We start from the raw sequence: 18,906 nt of genomic DNA, 5'->3' as shown, positions 1-18,906 counted from the left end.
ATAAGAATAGCTTCGCCCTAGAACTTGCTAGGAACATATGCAAATAATAGGAGAGAGCGTGCAGTTTCAATAATATATCTATGTTTTCTTTCAGCAACTTCATTTTATTCAGGAGTGTCAATACAAGAACTTTGATGAAGTGTACCATCTGAGGCAAGTAGTTCAGAAAAAAGATTGGATATATATTCACCACCCAAATTACATCGAAAGCATTTAATAACAACATTATGCTGAGTTTTTACCATGACACAAAACATTTGATAGATACCAAGGAAATCAGAATGATGTTTCAGAAGATAAATACAAGTATAATGAGGACAATCATCAATAAAGGAAATGTACTAACGGGATCCATCAAGTATATGAATAGGAGATGGACTCCACACATTAGAGAGGCGGGATCCTCTAGACCACTTTTGCGGTCCAGAGGATGCTCCCTTTGCATGCATTGGTGGGAATAAATGGTCCCCAGCTATTTTACAAGTGGGGGTCATCCATCCCCACCAATGCATGCAAAGGGAGCATCCTCTGGACTACAAAAAGCGGTCCAGAGGATCTCCTCTCCACATTAGAATGAACTAACTCAAATGGTGCAAGAGAGACAGAGATACTTCTATAGAAAGGTAAAGAAGAGAATTTTGCTAATTGGCAACCACAACAATCTAAAATATCATGAGTTTGTAATTTTCCTTAGAAGCTAAAGATTTCAAACGAGAAGAAGAAATATGTCCAAGACGAGAATGTCACAAATAAAAATTAGAAGAAGAAGAGATTGTTGGTGCCGGGAGCACAAGACGATCGAACCTAAATTTTGATTATGGTAAAGGGTCTAAAGTTAAGATTACTTGTTATCTAACAAGGTTGAATAAGCTTGCAGGAAAGTCTTAAGTGTTCTTAGGTAAAAGTCCTAGTGGATTCTAGGCAGGTGGAAAGCCTAGGGGAGATAACCCTAGGTCTCAGAGGGAGGTAACCATAGGTGGTGAAAAGTCCTAACTGCGGTTAGACAAGGTGAAGTCTCGGCGGGTCGAGCACTTTGGGTGAAATCCTAGAGTCGGGGACTCTAGGTGAAAATCTAGGGGTCACTAATGGAGTCAAAGAAAGAGAGCAACAAGCTAACGATATGGATCATGGTCAACCCACTCTAGATCTTAATGATAATCCATTATACATCAATGGAGGCCTAATTACAAGGGTTAAGGCTAGAAAGATGAAGGAAGCACTTAATGTACTAATTGAAGATGTAAAGGCCAAAGCTACCATTGAAGAAGGTTTGACCAAGAGCAAGTCATTCGGCATAGTCTACCTAATTCAAGCATTAGATGAGCTTTATTAACACTTAAGTCTCATGTCTATGTAGTAGGAATTTGTAGGCTCAATTTAGACTCAATTTCTACTTTTATTTGGATTGTAATAAAGTCATAAGCTTAAAATGGCTAAGTAGTCTACATATGCCTTTACTAAATGGGCTTTCTTTTGGCCTTTTAGGGTTTTTTGATCACCTTATAGCTATAAATAAAGGGGGTGACGACCACACATGTATCTTTGACATATTTTCAATCCAAAGCATGGGGAGGCTCTCACTTGTTGGTTCTTCATTGAATTAGAACTTATCAAGGCATTTCCTTGTGGCGTTAGAAGACTTATCAAACTCCATCCCAAGGTTGTGGCGTCTTCCATCTTCTATACCAAGGTTCATGCTTTCCTAAGCATTGGGTCGAGGTTCTTTTCATCAATCTTATCGATTTAGTTCTTTCCTTTTTTCTTCTTCCATTCGTTGTGGGTTCTTGAGATATTTTTCTCTTTGGATTCACATCAGTCGTGGACCAATTGGAAGTTTGGACAAGTCATGGAGCGGGCGTTCAGCATAAAGACTTGAAGTCTCGGACGCTGAGAAAAAGTCTAGACGGGCATGGAGGACCGATCTGATAAAAGATAAACTCTCCTGAGAGGAGTAAGTGAAGATGCATTCCCTTGAAGAGAGAATAGTAAGCATCGGTTCGACCTAGAGTTTCAGGGAAACTTAAAGTCAGAATTGGAAAGTCAGATGTTGTTAAATTCATATTATATATTGTTTATTGCATGAACTAACTTTATTTTGTAGAAAAAAGGGAGGCTGAAAAAGTTGGTCTGAGTGCCCGGACTAGGCTCGGCCCGGGCAGGTGGGGGCGCCCAGGCAGTCAGAGCGCCCGGACTCTGTCCAGACGCCCGGACCCGAAAAATTATCCATAAGCCTACATGGAGCGCGTTGATTGACCGGGACATGTGGTCTAAGCGCCCGGAGGAGTTCTAGGTGCCCGAAACAACCTATATAAGCAACATTCGACCAGGGGCTAAAGAACAACATTCAGAATAACTTCTGCACTTAGGCGCTGCTTCGATAAAGCCTCTCGACACCCGAAAGCTACTCCGACAACGACTACATTAACAATCTACTTCTCCAAGTCGTCTGTATTGTTTTATTTAAAAATTACTTTTACTACAATTGTAAATCTCTTTGTGAATTTCGATTGATTAGTGGATTGCTCATCGAAAGCACTCTCACGTGCGGGTCTTGGGGTAGGAGTCGCCACAGGCTCCGAACCAAGTAACTTTTGGTGTTCGCAATTGCTTTCTTTTTGTCTTATCTTTCTTATCCCGTTGCGTTTTACTCGAACGTGAAAGTCACGAGCGCTATTCACCCCCCCCTCTAGCGCAATGATCCTACAGAGATTAACCGAAATGATGAAAAATAAACACTAGAAGCTGCAACATCTGGAAGTTTCAGCTCTTCTAATACATATAGTCCCCCTGCCTACGAACTATCCTAATCAGTTTCTGGGATCGCGGATCCTACACATTACAGGAAGATGAAGTAAAGGAAACTGAGAAACCCGAATCACATAATTTACCGACCAAGACAAGATTCAAAGTAAGATTAGGAATATAATATACATTAGACAGAGATAAATTAGACGTATAAATAAAGTCAACACCAGCTACTAACATGGGAGAACCATCAGCGGTCATGACCAACACAGAAGGAAATGAATTTATAAATATAAAAGAATTGACATTAGGCGATATATGATGCAAAGCTCCAGAATCAAGGATCCATATAGGGGAATGTATGCCTGAGGTATCATTGAGGGCAAACCTATGTGAAAAGAGGCAGACATGGCATGTGACTGAGATGCAAGGAACTTCTGAAACTGTTTGGTAAGAGCAGCGATTATGGTATTGAATGATTGAGTCACTCCAGAGTCTGTAAGAGGAATTGTTGCTACCATATTAGGTGCTCCAGGTTTAAGGAATCATTGTTGTGATTGACTACCGGATTTCCATGGAGATGACAGAATCAATAGTCATGATTTTCGATTGTCGAGTGAACTTAAAGAACTCAAAATTTGATCTCCACAGTTCAAAATGTAGCCTTGGATGTGAGGAATGTTCTTTCAAAGTTTCAAAATGATCCAACGGTTGAAACTCAAGAAAAATACAATTCTTCTACAGCCGCCTAAAAAAATTTTGAAAATAAAAATATTCCATAGTTCACCAAGAGAGGAGATGAGGAGATAGATTGGCTCTGATACCATGTAAACAAAGCAAAGAATGTAAATCAAGTGCAAAAGGCAATACAAAAGAGGAGAGAAAGAGGTAGCCGTAAAAGGAGGCTAACAAATTGTATTACAAAAACTTAGATTTACAAAGGAAAAAGAAATATAAATAGACAATAAAATAATAATAAAAGACCAATCTACTCTTATATAATAATAATTTATCATAAACTAATACCAATGTATTAGTTTTTACAAATCATCACCACTTAACATACAGGAGAGAAGAGGGTAACATCTTACATGCAGAAAAGAGACGAGAGTTGTATGTAGATGAGAGAGGTATTAAAAAATTTAGATTTTGATCGTATCAGATGGTCACGTTAATGTTGGTGCAACCTTAGGTCAAGGTTGACCTGGTTGACCTGACTCGAGTTGACCTGACTCGAGTTGTGTTTTGATGTTTGACGATGTTTGACGAAAAGAGAATTGTATTCTTGATGTTTGACAAGAATAGGTGTTTGGGAGATTGTAGGTGCAACCTTAGGTCAAGGTTGACCTGGTTGACTTGATTCGGGATGGCACGCGAAAAGTCCAAGTATGGAGACTTGGCACTGGAAAAGTCCAAGTACGGAGACTTGGCAACGGAAAAGTCCAAGCAGGGAACTTGGCACTGGAAAAGTCCAAGCAGGGAGCTTGGCACGCGAAAAGTCCAAGTGTGGAGACTTGGCACGGGAAAAGTCCAAGTATGGAGACTTGGCACTGGAAAAGTCCAAGTATGGAGACTTGGCACGGAGAAGTCCAAGCAGGGAGCTTGGCAAAGTGGGAAAGTCCTAACTGGGATGTTAGGCAGTGTGGAAAGTCCTGGTGAGTGAAGCCAGGCAGTGGGAAAGTCCTAACTGGGATGTTAGGCAGTTGGAAAGTCCTGGTGAGTGAAGCCAGACAGTGAGAAAGTCCTAACTAGGATGTTAGGCAGTGTGAAAACCCTAGTGAGTGAAGCTAGGTGAAAGTCCTGGTGAGTGAAGCCGGGCAAGGGAAAATCCAGATAGATCAAGAGTAATCGGACATCTGGTGATGGGAAGTCCAAGTAGGTCATAGGAGTGACCGGATACTTGGCACGAAGAGGAAAGTCCAAGTGGGTCAAAGGGATTGACCGGACACTTGGTGGGGAGTCTTAGCAGGTCAAGGGAGTGACCGGATGCTAAGCATGATGTACCAATAGGTCAAGGTTGACCGGATATTGGTTTGGAAGGTTTGGGACTTGGTTTGGGCAAAAACCAAGCTCGGATCGATCCAGCCGATCGTTGTGTATCCGATCGATCCGGTGACCGATCGGATGACAAATGTAAGGTGATCATGGTTACGTGGGCTTCGGTCGGTGCGGGGACCGATCGGCTTGAGACTGATCGGTCCCCGAGACCGATCAGGGACGCGGATCGGTCCGGGACCGATCAGATTCCACACAGAGTTGGGCAACTCTGGCAAAGCTGATCGGTCCGAGACCGATCAGCCCGATCGGTCCCCACGACCGATCGGAGTTCCCCGATCGGTCCATGGACCGATCAGGACGGAACAGCGAAGCTTCTTCCGATCGGTCCACGCATCGATCGGGTTCTAGCTGCGACGCAACGCCAGTTTCTTCATTGCCTTCTTCGCAGTATAAAGGGGTCGAGGGCTGCTGCACAAGGTCTTCTTCTCTTTTCCTAGAACTTCTGTTCTTCTGCTGCTAAAGCTTCTGCTTCAACTGAGCTTTGATTGAGCTCGCCTCCGAAGCTTCGCGTGAGCTTCCAGTCGTCGACAAGCTGCTGCGTTTGGGTTGTGAAGTTGCTGCTTCACCTCCAGTCGACAAGAAAGCAAGCAATTGGTAGAGTGCTATTGTATTCATATTGTATTTCTTTTCTTACTGTTCTTGTACTCTTTGTTTGCTGTTGCAAACATTTGTGGCGAGGTTTCTCCACCCACAAGGAGTATATTGTATTAGCCGGTTCTCCGGGGACTCATCCACCGACGGATTGACTGGACTCGTCCACCTTACGGATACGCCGAGGAGTAGGAGCCCTAATCTCCGAACCTCGTTACATCCTTGTGTTAAGGTTTGGTTTTCTTCTCTTTCGTTTCCTTGTATTTTCCGCTGCGCTAACCTAGTTTGTAGAAACGCGACGATTTGGGGTTGGCTATTCACACCCCCCCTCTCTAGCCTCCGTACGAAGGATCCTAACAAGTGGTATCAGAGCGAGGCCACTCTTCGACGGATCAACACCCGGGGGAGCACGGGCTAGAGATGGATCTCTATGGAGAAGATGTCACGATTCAACCCTTCTACGAGTCTCACGACAACTTCACATATTGGAAGGTAAGGATGATGTATTTTCTTAGGACTAATATGTTAAATTGGTTTTGTGTACAAGAAGGGTTTTCCCCTCCGATGGATGAGGAAGGAAAACCTATCAAGAAGAAGGAGTGGACGAAAGAGCAAATTCGACAATCCGAAATCAATGACGAGGTAACAAAAATTATTGAATTTGCTTTACCTAATAATGTTTTGTGCAAGATAGATAGGTACAACAACGCCAAGGAATTGTGGAATAACTTGGCAAAGTTCCATGAGGAGAACTCCACTTCAAGTCATGAAGAGGAGTCAAGTGAGCCAAGGAGTTCACATCATGGAGGAATGGATTTAGAAGTTGAGGGCCACTCAACATCTAAAGAAGAAGAGGAGAGTTCTTCTTCAAGTTCGGAAGAAGAAGAAGAAGCTTCTACCTCCGGAAGGGATGGAGGAGAGAGCGTTCATTCATCCTCAAACCTAGGTAACTCAAGCATTTTAATTTTTAGCAAATTACACATAATGTGCTTTGAGTGTAGGGAATTTGGGCACTACAAGAGTAAGTGTCCAAAGAGGGTTAGGAAGGCTCCACCGGCGCCAAAGGTCAAGAAAGCCGGAGTCCCGATACGCAAAGGCAAAGAGCACGTGGTGTGCTTTCAATGCAAGCGAAGGGGACATTATCGGAGTCAATGTCCGAGGGGGAGGAAATCTCACAAGGACAAGAGACCGAGCACGTTGATAGGGGGAGCTAAGGCAAACCCTAAGGTAACATTTAAGGCACATTCTTGTAATAATAATAAGACTCAAGCTAGTAGTTTTATTGCAATTGTCAAGAATGATAAGCATGATAATCTTAGGAATCAATATATGTGCTTAGGAGCCAAACATGTAAGCCTAGATAAGGATAACACTAGGAAAGCCAACCCTAGAATTAACTCATCTAAGGCTAAGGAAAACCTAGGTAGGAATCCCAAATCAACTAGACATATGCCTAGGAATGCCTCAAAGAACAATGACAAATTAAAACTTGAGGTATTAGAGAAGGAGAATCAAGTCTTGATACTTTGGAAAAGGCTCTTAAGAACTTGGAGAAGTCATCTCTAGGGTTTAAGGGTCAAAAACCAATGTCCAAGGACAAGAAAGGTTTGGGTCACAAACCTAAGTCCCAAGTGGTCAAGCCCACTTATTATAATGTTCCATTCGATTATGGAACAAAATCTAGGGCTAGGAAGACCATCGCCAAGGTCACAAGGGGAGTCACCCCTAGAGTTGATCTTGATGAGTCCCAAATGACCAAGGCTTTAAAGCCTAAGAGGGTCATTAGGAGGGTTGCTAGGGAAGTTATCCCTAGTGAATATTTAGTGAACCCAATGAGCTCAAATAGGTATTGGGTTCCTAGGAGCATCTTCTCTACCCCATAGATGGGTTAGAGAGTGTCAACTCCGATTAGAAGGGTAGTTAACCCAACTTTGAGGAAATTGACGCTCAAGGAGCATTTTCAAGGTTTTTGGGAACCTTTGAAAATGAAATGGAATATTTACTCCTTGGAAGAGTAAAATGTGCCATCATGGAAAATGATGATGTTAATTTCAATTGGCACAATTTGGGAAAATCTAGAGAACTCTTGAGGAAAAATGAAACATGCCAAGATTTGAGGATAAATTTGATCTTTAAGTGGCATGGATGAATCTAGAGTTCAAGAAGTGTCAAAATTAGGATTTTGACATATTATGGCAATCAAGGGTTAAAGCTTAAGTATTAGCTAAGGCTAAGGATACTTAGATAGGTAATCTAGGTATGTCTTATTCATGCTAAATCTTGCCATGATTATTTGCCCTCACATGTCATGACATCATATTTAAGTTTATCTTTTGAAATGTCATGATAATGCTTAGGTTAGTTTTTATGTCATGTTTATTTAAGTTTCAAACTTTATGCCATGACATCATAACATTGGCACATGTTTTCATTTATGATACCATTTTATGCCATGTCATCATCTCTTGCATTAATAATCAATTGAATTGATTTAAGGATGAAAAACACATTTTGATATTGAGATCAAATTTGTGTTTAGAAAATGCATGAGACCTTAGTCTAAGATACCTAAACCCATATCTCACATCAAAATTGCCATGGATGTGTTTGATACACTTTAGATGTGTGTGAGATATTAGGATCATGAATTAGGATCAAGGTGCATAGTTCTTATACCTAGATGAGCCTAATTCAAGAAATGGAGGATCATAGGGAAAGCTTGTGTACAAGTCATGTACATTTAGCCCTAAGATTATGGTCCTAAATTAAAAGGTTTAAAATCATTTTGAAATTGATTTGGAAAACCTTGATGAAGCCATCTTAGTGATTGCATTCATCATTGAACATTGTGATACAAAGTTGAGTTAAACTTGAACTATTTCAAAGTTTTTGAACTTTGTATCAAGATTGAAAAATGGAAGTTATTTTCATAGAAAACTATTTTTCCTTGATAGTATATGGTATGAGGAATGTATCCTCAAAATTTCACAATTTTTCGAATTTTCTGGAATTTGTTGTGAGTTTCTGAATTTCAGAAAAGAAGAAATCAGAAACCGCCTGATCTGAACTTGGATCGATCCAGAGGGGTCCTGATCGGTCCGGTGACCGATCAGGTGTGCTGAATTTGCTGAATTTCGACTGTGGTCTGAAATTTCAGCTGTGGGAGTTGAGTTTCGGGTTTCTAAAGGTTTGAAACTCTCCAAGACATTGTTGGTGCAATGATCAAGGGGGGGTTGACCTTTAGGGGGAGTCTTACCTAATTGTCAAGGGGGAGTTGACTTTTAGGGGGAGTTTTTACTCCTTAAGACTTTTTGAGGATTAGTGATATGGGATTGTCACTAAGTTGATTGTTGTGTTTAGTATCAAGGGGGAAATTAAGGGTTTCAATGAAAGGTATGGGACTTTCATTGGGAAGAAACTCTTGACCTTGAGTCCCTCTTTTTGATGTGTGTCAAAAGGGGGGAGAGATGTCCCAAGGGGGAGAATGGGAGAATGCCCGGAGAATGTTCAGAGAGAACATTGGAATTGGAAAACCTAAGTTAGGTTATCGGTTTAACCTAACTTGATTATGAATTTTGTCAAACATCAAAAAGGGGGAGATTGTTGGTGCAACCTTAGGTCAAGGTTGACTTGGTTGACCTGACTCGAGTTGTGTTTTGATGTTTGACGATGTTTGACGAAAAGAGAATTGTATTCTTGATGTTTGACAAGAATAGGTGTTTGGGAGATTGTAGGTGCAACCTTAGGTCAAGGTTGACCTGGTTGACCTGATTCGGGATGGCACGCGAAAAGTCCAAGTATGGAGACTTGGCACTGGAAAAGTCCAAGTACGGAGACTTGGCAACGGAAAAGTCCAAGCAGGGAACTTGGCACTGGAAAAGTCCAAGCAGGGAGCTTGGCACGCGAAAAGTCCAAGTGTGGAGACTTGGCACGGGAAAAGTCCAAGTATGGAGACTTGGTACTGGAAAAGTCCAAGTATGGAGACTTGGCACGGAGAAGTCCAAGCAGGGAGCTTGGCAAAGTGGGAAAGTCCTAACTGGGATGTTAGGCAGTGTGGAAAGTCCTGGTGAGTGAAGCCAGGCAGTGGGAAAGTCCTAACTGGGATGTTAGGCAGTTGGAAAGTCCTGGTGAGTAAAGCCAGGCAGTGAGAAAGTCCTAACTGGGATGTTAGGCAGTGTGAAAACCCTAGTGAGTGAAGCTAGGTGAAAGTCCTGGTGAGTGAAGCCGGGCAAGGGAAAATCCAGATGGATCAAGGGTAATCGGACATCTGGTGATGGGAAGTCCAAGTAGGTCATAGGAGTGACCGGATACTTGGCACGAAGAGGAAAGTCCAAGTGGGTCAAAGGGATTGACCGGACACTTGGTGGGGAGTCTTAGCAGGTCAAGGGAGTGACCGGATGCTAAGCATGATGTACCAATAGGTCAAGGTTGACCGGATATTGGTTTGAAGGTTTGGGACTTGGTTTGGGCAAAAACCAAGCTCTGGATCGGTCTGCAGACCGATCCAGCGATACGTTTGTGTATCTGATCGATTTGGTGACCGATCAGATAACAAACAGAAGGCAAAGCGCAGTTCTGTGAGCTTACTGATCGGTCTGGGGACCGATCATCATGAAGCCTGATCGGTCCCGGAGACCGATCCCTGATCCGCGGTCAGAATCGTTCGGACCTCAAGGTCAATCGAGCTCAATTTTCCTCCACTCTGTTCAGGAATGTGTCGAGTGAGCACCGAATTAGGTGTTGTACCCCATGAGACCGAACAGGCTTCCTCCCGATCGGTCCACGACCGATCGAACTATAGCGAGACCCATACATGTCTTTTTGTACTCTTTTGAAAGTTTATGTCACTGACAACAAAGCTTGTCCAGCCTACAAGTCTTCTTTTAGAACATTCTAGCACTAAGCTTTGATTTAGCTCGCCTCTGAAGCTTCGCGTGAGCTTCCAGTCGTCGACCAGCTGCTGCGTTTGGGCTGTGAAGTTGCTGCTTCACCTCCCTTCGACAAGAAAGCAAGCAATTGGTAGAGTGCTATTGTATTCATATTGTATTGCTTTTCTTACTGTTCTTGTACTCTTTGTTTGCTGTTGCAAACGTTTGTGGTGAGGTTTCTCCACCCACAAGGAGTATATTGTATTAGTCGGTTCTCCGGGGACTCATCCACCGACGGATTGACTGGACTCGTCCACCTTACGGACACGCCGAGGAGTAGGAGCCCTAATCTCTGAACCTCGTTACATCCTTGTGTTAAGGTTTGGTTTTCTTCTCTTTCGTTTCCTTGTATTTTCCGCTGCGCTAACCTAGTTTGTAGAAACGCGACGATTTGGGGTTGGCTATTCACACCCCCCCCCCCCTCTCTAGCCTCCGTACGAAGGATCCTAACAGTTAAATGTCACCCTTGGTCGCTCACCTAAGGGTGTACAGGATAAAATTTTTCATATATATTATCTTGACAAAAACTTTACTTAGAAAAAAAATTAATTATTTTTTATTGGTATATTTAAATTAGATTAAAATTAATTTCAAATTTTCAGTTTAATTTGAAATTAATTTAAATAATTTTGGCTCAAATTTAATTTAAAATATTTTTTGGTTTTCTTTTCTCTTGCCAAATTATTTCGAGTCAAGAGAATTACTGACTACCTCAATTAGTGTCTAATTTATTTTTTTAGGCATTTAAAATTATTCAAAAATGTCATTTTAATTTCAAGCAAGATTAAGTAAAATAGTCGGCAATCACATGCTCTACACTCAAGGAAAACGTTTTATAAACTTGTATTTGTCTAGAATTCCATATGTTAGACTCATTCTCTAGGAAATCAATACGTTTGAAGTTGTGTTTAGGATTTAGGATTTATAATTAAAATATTAGAATCGAAATCAAACTAATCAAAAAAGCCGTGTAAAAGAAAATTTCTCCATGTATATTTATTCATATAATTAATACATATCAATCAATATAAACTAATAATATATTATAAAACTCTCAATATAGGACTAAAATCACATTTAAATTTTCCTTTCCACTGATCTCAAATGAGGCGCGGCAAATCTATGCTGCATCAACAAGTACTTCAATCACAAGTTATATGTTTTTAGAATCAGTTAATACTATATATATGAGTGAAACAAGCATCCATTTGATTACAGATAATAAAGTACAACAGATTCATACAAGTATTCTCTGCTAGGGAAGCTTAACCAAAATCAGTAAACAAGTGTTGGTTCGAAATCAGCAAAATCGACGGATCCAGATTCGACCGGAGGCATGAGGTAGGCAGCCACAATCTCCGAAACCAGTGCTGCGACGAGAGGTACCTTCTTCAGGTTCTTCACAATGGGAAGGTCCTGGCTTTCTCCAACAGCAATCAGCTTCTTGTTGATCTCCACCATTCTATCCAGCTTCCTCTTGAACTCAGGGTTCTCAACATCTAAAACAGCCGGGAAGATTCTCGCCGTCGTGCGGTTCGTCTGAGGAAATCAGCTTCAGCAATCAACAACCTTGTAACTGAAGTGCATCAAGTGAAACAAGATCATGAATTTAGCTACCTCGATGATGACATGCATGTCGAATTCTTTGGTATTAAGACCGATGCCTTCGTAAAAAGCTGTTCGTTGGCAATCGTTTAGGTACATGGTCACATAAACCTGCCATGGATCGAGGCACCGATACTGTTAGATCAGTCATAGATTGAAGACTGAAACAAGTCTATGCTCACCGATAGGCAGAAGAATCTGGACCACAGTTTGGCCTTCCAATCATTGAGGAACTGAGGCTGAGCTTTCATAAGAGCAGAGAAGAAGTCTCCGTGCCGGTTCTCATCCTGGCACCAGTTCTCAAAATACTTGAAGATGGGATACAATTGGAACTCAGGGTTAGCCTTCAGATGCCGGTAGATGGTGATGTACCTCCAGTACCCAATCTTTTCCGACAGATATGTCGCGTAGAAGATGAACTTTGGCTTGAAGAATGTGTACTTCCTGGCCTTTGTGAGGAAGCCCAGATCCAGAGCCAAGTTGAAATCGGAGAGGCCTTTGTTCAGGAATCTGCAGAAAGTTTCAGATTACAAACGCATGATGTTTATGCTAAAAACTTTATTTGTGTCCAAATCTTCAAAGGGACAATTAGAATGCAAGAAAAAATGGGCAAAACTCAAAAAGGACAACACCCTTTTTATTGGAATGGATCTCCCTTTTTTATTTGTTATCAAAAGGACGCCCCTATATACTTTATTTTTGAAACTGTCATTTTTTTTTTTGGGTGTTACTGTAGCTGCTACAAGATCATAGCTGTTGCTACTATCCGGTAGCTAATACAACTATACAATTATAGCCGTTATGATTCCATAGCTGATACAACATGAAGTTGACAGTGTTGACCAGAGATAAAGTGTCCATGTTATAAGAGTTATGAACTATAATTGTTACAATATAATTCTATTAGTGTTAATCAAAGTAGAAGTACTCTTTTGACATAACATTGACCAGTGTTGATCAAAGATGAAGTATTGCTTTATGAGTATACATTAGGGTTGAAATGTCTATGTTATAGCAGCTATGAACTATAACTGCTATTTTTTATTTTGTTAATTAAAGTTGAAGTGTGAATGTTGTAGTAACTATAAATACATAGCTGCTACCATAATGCCAAAAATAAAGATAATTTTGAGAAGTAAAGTGTACAAAGATGTGATGGAGTGTTCTTTTTTTATATATATAATAAATCAAAAAAGGATGCCCTTTGAAGATTTCCATAAAAGGAAAGCCCTTTTGATTTTGCCCAAAAAAAATCATGAATTTTGAATAAACATCCCTATAACGAGTGATTTAGGGTATTAAGAACAAATTATGAAGAACAAATGGGTGTGTTACTAACCCGGCATGCCTTGCTTCATCTCTTGACATGAGGGAGAAGATCTCGGCGACCACTGGGTTGGTTTTCTGCTCCAAAGAGTTTCCCAGAGTCAGAGAAACGATCAGATGAAATAGTAAAAACAGTAGTTGAATTTCTTTCCTGTTCTGAAGGAAAGATTTGTAGGAGAAGGTGGGGGGAAAAAGATGAGACCTTGAGTCTTCGACCGAGTTCCTTGTAGAGGAGGAAGCCGGAGAACTCGGCGGTGCAGGAGCGCTCGAGGAACTCGACGAAGATCTTGCGGAGGGGTCCCTGCATCTTGTCGGCGGCCTCCTTGAACTCCGGGTTGCGGACGAAGTGGGTCTGGTTGTAGTCCGTCTTGAACTCGTTCAGCAGCGCCTCGAACTCCGCCTGGTTCAGGTTCTTGTTCATCTCCGCGTTGAAGAGCTGCTCCATCTCCTCGAAGTCCGTCGTGTAGAACCTCGGAGTCAGCAGCGTCTCATTGATCTCCGTCGTCTTTCCCGACTTTTTCTTCTTCGGCCCCGCGGCCGGAGGGGCGGCGGCGGCCGAAGCTGAGATTCGCAAATGGCGAGGCCGAAAAGTGGCGACTTTGGAGCTCGCCCGGCCGCTGAACTTGGACATGGGGTGGAAGGACTTCACTAAAGCGAGCTCCGCCGCAGCCGCCGCCATTGTCGCCTCTGCAATTAGCTCCTTGATTGAGCTTTAGAGGGAAGGTTTCGGAGAAGGAGAAGAAGCGACTGGCGAGCGGCGGAGGAAAAGCGAGGAAATCTCAAGATGGATTTGGGGCTATAAGAGATGTCGGGATCGGATCACGGATCATCCCACAATCCAAGTAATCCATAATTTCCAATTGGATGAGAACACGTGGCAAGGAAATCTTATGTGGTTTTTCTGGATAAAATAATATATACTAGTGACTGAAATCGTTTACACGTGTCCATACTGACACCCGGCTCTGAATAATGCAATGGGATGCTATTTTATTTATTTTTTATTTGTATAATATTAGTGTCCAGTATCGACCAGACCAATATCGAAGGTCCTCTTGCCATAATTCATTATAAATTTGAAAATGTGATAATATCAACCAGTGGCTGATCTAGGGGAGTAAAGATGTACTTGAGTACCCTTGCTCTTGAAAAATTTCATCAATATATTATAATCCGAGAGGTAATGAGAAGGAAGATAAGCTCTAACTCCTTTTTTCAAACACTCTCTTTCTTTTTATATGGATCTGCCACTGATACCAACCATCGCAATCTTTATGTCATTATAAAATTGTTCATACCCCAATTGGATTTGAACAGTATGTAATCCTCAGTGTTTTTTTCTCTTACGTATGTAATATTGAACCGTGATGTTCTATAAATTTTTTATATCTCACCGTACGTCTTTGAAAAATCATATAATTTTTCATCAGGATAAATCGAAAAGTTGATAATACCTCTCATTTAATCGTGAATAAATACATCCTTTGATCGTACCTCTCATTTAGAAAAAAAAACTATAAATACATTATAACTGATAATTGAGCCACGAATAACTAAGTGATAATTTGAATATACTATCGTGACACTATAAATATTCTATAAATTCTAAGGGTACGTCTTTAGATTTTAGGAAGAGAGATAATCACAATGTCATCTTTATTACTATCATATCCGAGGTTACAATGAGATGATGATATTGATAAATTAAATTTATTTTAAGTTAATTTAGAATTTAGAATTTTCATTTTGCGCCACTTATAATTTATTGTGTTCTAAAAATAAAGTAAAATTTTTTTTATGAAACTAGATCGTTCATCTTTAAAATTAGTCGAATTATAAAAAATGTATACCGGAGTTAATAAAAAAAAATCATCTAAAAAACTAAATCTCAATATGTGTAACGTTTACCATAAGATTGTCTTATTAAGGCACCTCAAAAATATAATACATGTTCGTAGATCATGTATATACTTGTTTATTATGCAAACAATATGAATAATATTAGGTTGTCTATAAATCAACCATGGATATTTCTCAGTGTCTATAGGTTTGTTTTTTATTTGTAGCGAGGATGATTTTGGTCAAATAAGTCCTAACAAGCTTACATTGTAGTGTTAATAAATCTAATACATATTTTTAGATAGAAATATATTTTAATGAGATAATAAATTTAAAAATGCTGGCATGATAGTTAGTGGGAAATTTTAATGAGGTTAAGTTATTCACCTCTAAAATTAAATGATTCTAATTCGAAGAGTTAGATATATTAATTATATATAAAAAAAATCTACAAGGTATAGATTGTAGAATTTTAATACTCAAGAGGTACCTTAACTTGTATAGGTCTTTATCTCAAATTACTATAAGAGTGTGTTTGGTTCAAGTTATCATGTATAACCTTAGTTATATGATTACTAAGTAATCATATAACTAAAGTTACGAGCAATAAAACATAACCTATAAGGTATTTGGTTCAACTTAGGTTATGCAATCACTTAGATTTACATTTACTAATTTACCCTTTAATCTTTTGAATTAATTTATCTCTTAGATTATGCAATCACTTAGATAAAAAATCTTTTTATCTCTTCTCTCCCGTGACTTCTCTTCTTCCCTGCCGTCGCCGAACAGATCAAGGAAAAGACTGGGTCAAATAGAATAAATTGATGGCTTTGATCAAGACCGGCTGAACCTATCGACGTCAAGCTTCAGGTTCTACTGTTTTAGGTAGATCTTCCCCATTTTGAACCAGCCTTGATGATGGATCGACTGCAACAGTGTGCTCTCGTCCACGCTGATGCCGTACTGCAAGTAGAGCAGCCCGAATCCCTCCCCGGCGGCCCGTATGTGTGCTCCGCCACCCCCTCCAAGTCGCAGCACGACGCGATCTGCATCGCCACCACGTTAGTCGGCAAGAAAACCAAGTTAGTGAGCCCGACGCCATGCACGCCCATGATCACGTCGCACCAGTTCACCACCTCTGCGAACCCACCCACGTTCCCCAAGTCCATGTCGGCGAGCACCGCCTTGAAGCCCATCGCCTCTGCCGCCCGCACAATCACCGGCACATTGGTGAACCACTGTGTGCCGTTCCGCGCCACCAACAGGAGCCGCGGTCGCAGCTTTGGGTGTGCCCGAAGGCTGACGGTGAGCTCCTGTGGGAGCGCATATGCCTCGCGCAGGAATTTGGTGAAATCGAGCATGGAGGGTAATTTTGGAATAAACAAATTGATAACCTCGGCATCGTCCAAAACCTTAGATTTCGGAGGTAATGTAATTCCGGGTTGCATGCCGACTTTGCTGACATAGCGGGAATTGCTTATTATCGGGAATCATTCATTAACTAAATCAAACAAGGTTTTTGTTGATAACCTACCAAGGTTATCAATCATAACCCCCAACCAAATACCCCCTAAAAGATACTGAATAGATAAACATATGCATACTATAATATGGTGTATTTACTTAGTTAATTCATAACTATCAGGTTGCTATGTCCAACGTCTATACACATCATTGTTTACTATCTTTCTCCTGTACGACAAAAGATTAGAGATGGAGAAACCTCTTGATGGAATGAATGGTACAAGATAATAAAAAAAGAAACAAAGAAGCTCATAAAGAGAAGGCAATTTAAAGCTTCGTATTTATGTGTTGTGTTCTATTCTTGAGAACTTGGTCCCATTCCATAGCCTCCATTTTGATCTATTCACTTTACTGACATGGAACTGATTCCCAAAATTTGCTAAGTCAGCCCATAGGTCTCATCCATGAATAGGTCTCCTTCTATCGGTTGTTGTTGTTGACGTGGCAACCTTCCATGTGCTTGGATCCTTGGTCAACCCGGATCTATGACCGTCTCATCCAGTTTTATGCTCCATGTATTTCAATCATCCAAAATAATTTTTGATCGCCTGAATCTCCTGAATAGATCATCTTCAAACTCATTTAAAGATAAACATAATCGAGTGTGCGCCGACCGTATCTATTCTGATCGCTCGGAACTCAATTTCAATTGCTAGGAACTCGGACTCAAGTCCATTACGATCGAGTCCGCCTAAGTTGACTTTACCTTTTGTCTTGAATACAAATCACTTAATTCAGCTCCCCAACAATTTATTTGGACGAATTTTGTTCGTGTTTAAATGTATCGGGCCCTCTAACTCATTCTATATACGTTCTTCTCCCACCAATGGAATACCCATCCGTCAAATCTCTCGCCTCTTGAATATACTGAGTCTGTCACCTTCATTTCCTGGTATTTATACAAAGAAAAGAGACACCAACAAAAGACACCTTTAACCAAAAGCGGTGCCTTTTCATTAAAAGACACCATTTAGATGAAGAGACACCTTTTTCAACAAAGAGACACCTAGAAACCTAATTTAAGTTTCGCAACAAATCTCCCCCTTAAACTTAAATACTCTTCCCATCTCTCATTCCAATCAGTCTTTTACAATTCTCTAGCAGTGTGGTCGACAGTGGCTTGGTGAATACGTCCGCGGCTTGAGTTCGACTTTCAACATGCTCCAACTCGATCTTTCCTTCTTTGACTTGTTCTCGGATGAAATGAAATCGGACGTCGATGTGCTTGCTCCTTCCGTGGTTAACCGGGTTCTTTGCCAACTCGATTGCCGACTTGTTATCAACTCGGATCACAGTCCCTTCGTCTCGGATCACTCTCAGATGCCTTAGTAAATTTGAAAGCCAGACTGCATGACACATGCTCCAAGAGGCCGCCACATACTCGGCCTCGCAAGTTGACAGAGTTACAATAGGCTACTTCTTTGACATCCAAGTAAAAGCCGTATTCCCGAGTAGGAATACATAACTCGAAGTACTTTTCCGGTCATCAACATCACCACACCAATCGCTATCCGAGTAACCCACTAGTCGGTAGTCATATGTTTTTGAATAGAAAAGGCCGAGTGACAGGGTTCCTTGAACATATCTCAGAATTCTCTTCAAGGCCTTCCAATGTGTGTAGCTTGGATCTTCCATGAATCTGCTTGCTATCCCAACACTTAACATTAGGTCGGGTCTCGTGCTTGTAAGATACCTCAGACTTCCGATTAAGCTTCGATATCTTCCAGCATCAGCTCGTTCTCCTCCATCAAATTTTGAGAGTTTAGTGCCCGATTCCATTGGAGTAGAGACCGGGTTGCAGTCCTCCATTTTAAACTTCTTTAGAATTTCAAGCGCGTACCTCTCTTGGGATATAAAAGTCCCTTCCTCTGACTGCTTCACTTCTAGGCCAAGAAAATATTTCATCAGGCCTAAGTCTGTCATTTCGAATTCTTTCTTCATTACCTCCTTGAACTCCTTAATCAGTTTTGCGTTGCTTCCGGTGAATATGAGGTCGTCGACATAGAGAGCGACTACCATCATATCATTTTATGATTTCTTTGTGTACAAGGCATGCTCGTATGGACATTGCTCGTACCCATTTTTCTTGAAATACCCGTCAATTCTCTCATTCCAAGCACGAGGAGCCTGCTTCAGCCCGTAGAGGGCTTTTCTTAATCTCAGCACCTTCATTTCACCCCCTCTCTTCATGTACCCTGGTGGTTGCTCGACGTACACCTCTTCCTTCAGCACTCCATTTAGAAACGTCGACTTCACATCCATCTGTAGAATTGGCCATTGGTTCTGA

The 18,906-nt window shown here is 41.0% G+C and overlaps 1 protein-coding gene across 1 annotated transcript; it reads right to left on the bottom strand.

Moving 5' to 3' along the window:
- Positions 1-11,510: 11,510 nt before the first annotated feature.
- Positions 11,511-14,031, bottom strand: LOC122047043 (magnesium-protoporphyrin IX monomethyl ester [oxidative] cyclase, chloroplastic-like). The gene is made up of 5 exons (XM_042608071.1): positions 13,456-14,031; positions 13,267-13,331; positions 12,110-12,437; positions 11,940-12,038; positions 11,511-11,861 (listed from the first exon to the last, which is right to left on the bottom strand). The coding sequence occupies exons 1-5, from the start codon at positions 13,930-13,932 to the stop codon at positions 11,598-11,600; spliced, it is 1,233 nt and encodes a 410-aa protein (XP_042464005.1). The 5' UTR covers positions 13,933-14,031; the 3' UTR covers positions 11,511-11,597.
- Between the last annotated feature and the right edge of the window lie 4,875 nt (positions 14,032-18,906).

Source organism: Zingiber officinale, chromosome 2B (assembly GCF_018446385.1).
Source record: "Zingiber officinale cultivar Zhangliang chromosome 2B, Zo_v1.1, whole genome shotgun sequence".
In the NCBI taxonomy this organism is placed as follows: domain Eukaryota; kingdom Viridiplantae; phylum Streptophyta; class Magnoliopsida; order Zingiberales; family Zingiberaceae; genus Zingiber; species Zingiber officinale.
The sequence above is the reverse complement of the archived record's forward strand: the minus strand, read 5'-3'. Positions and strand labels throughout refer to the sequence as shown.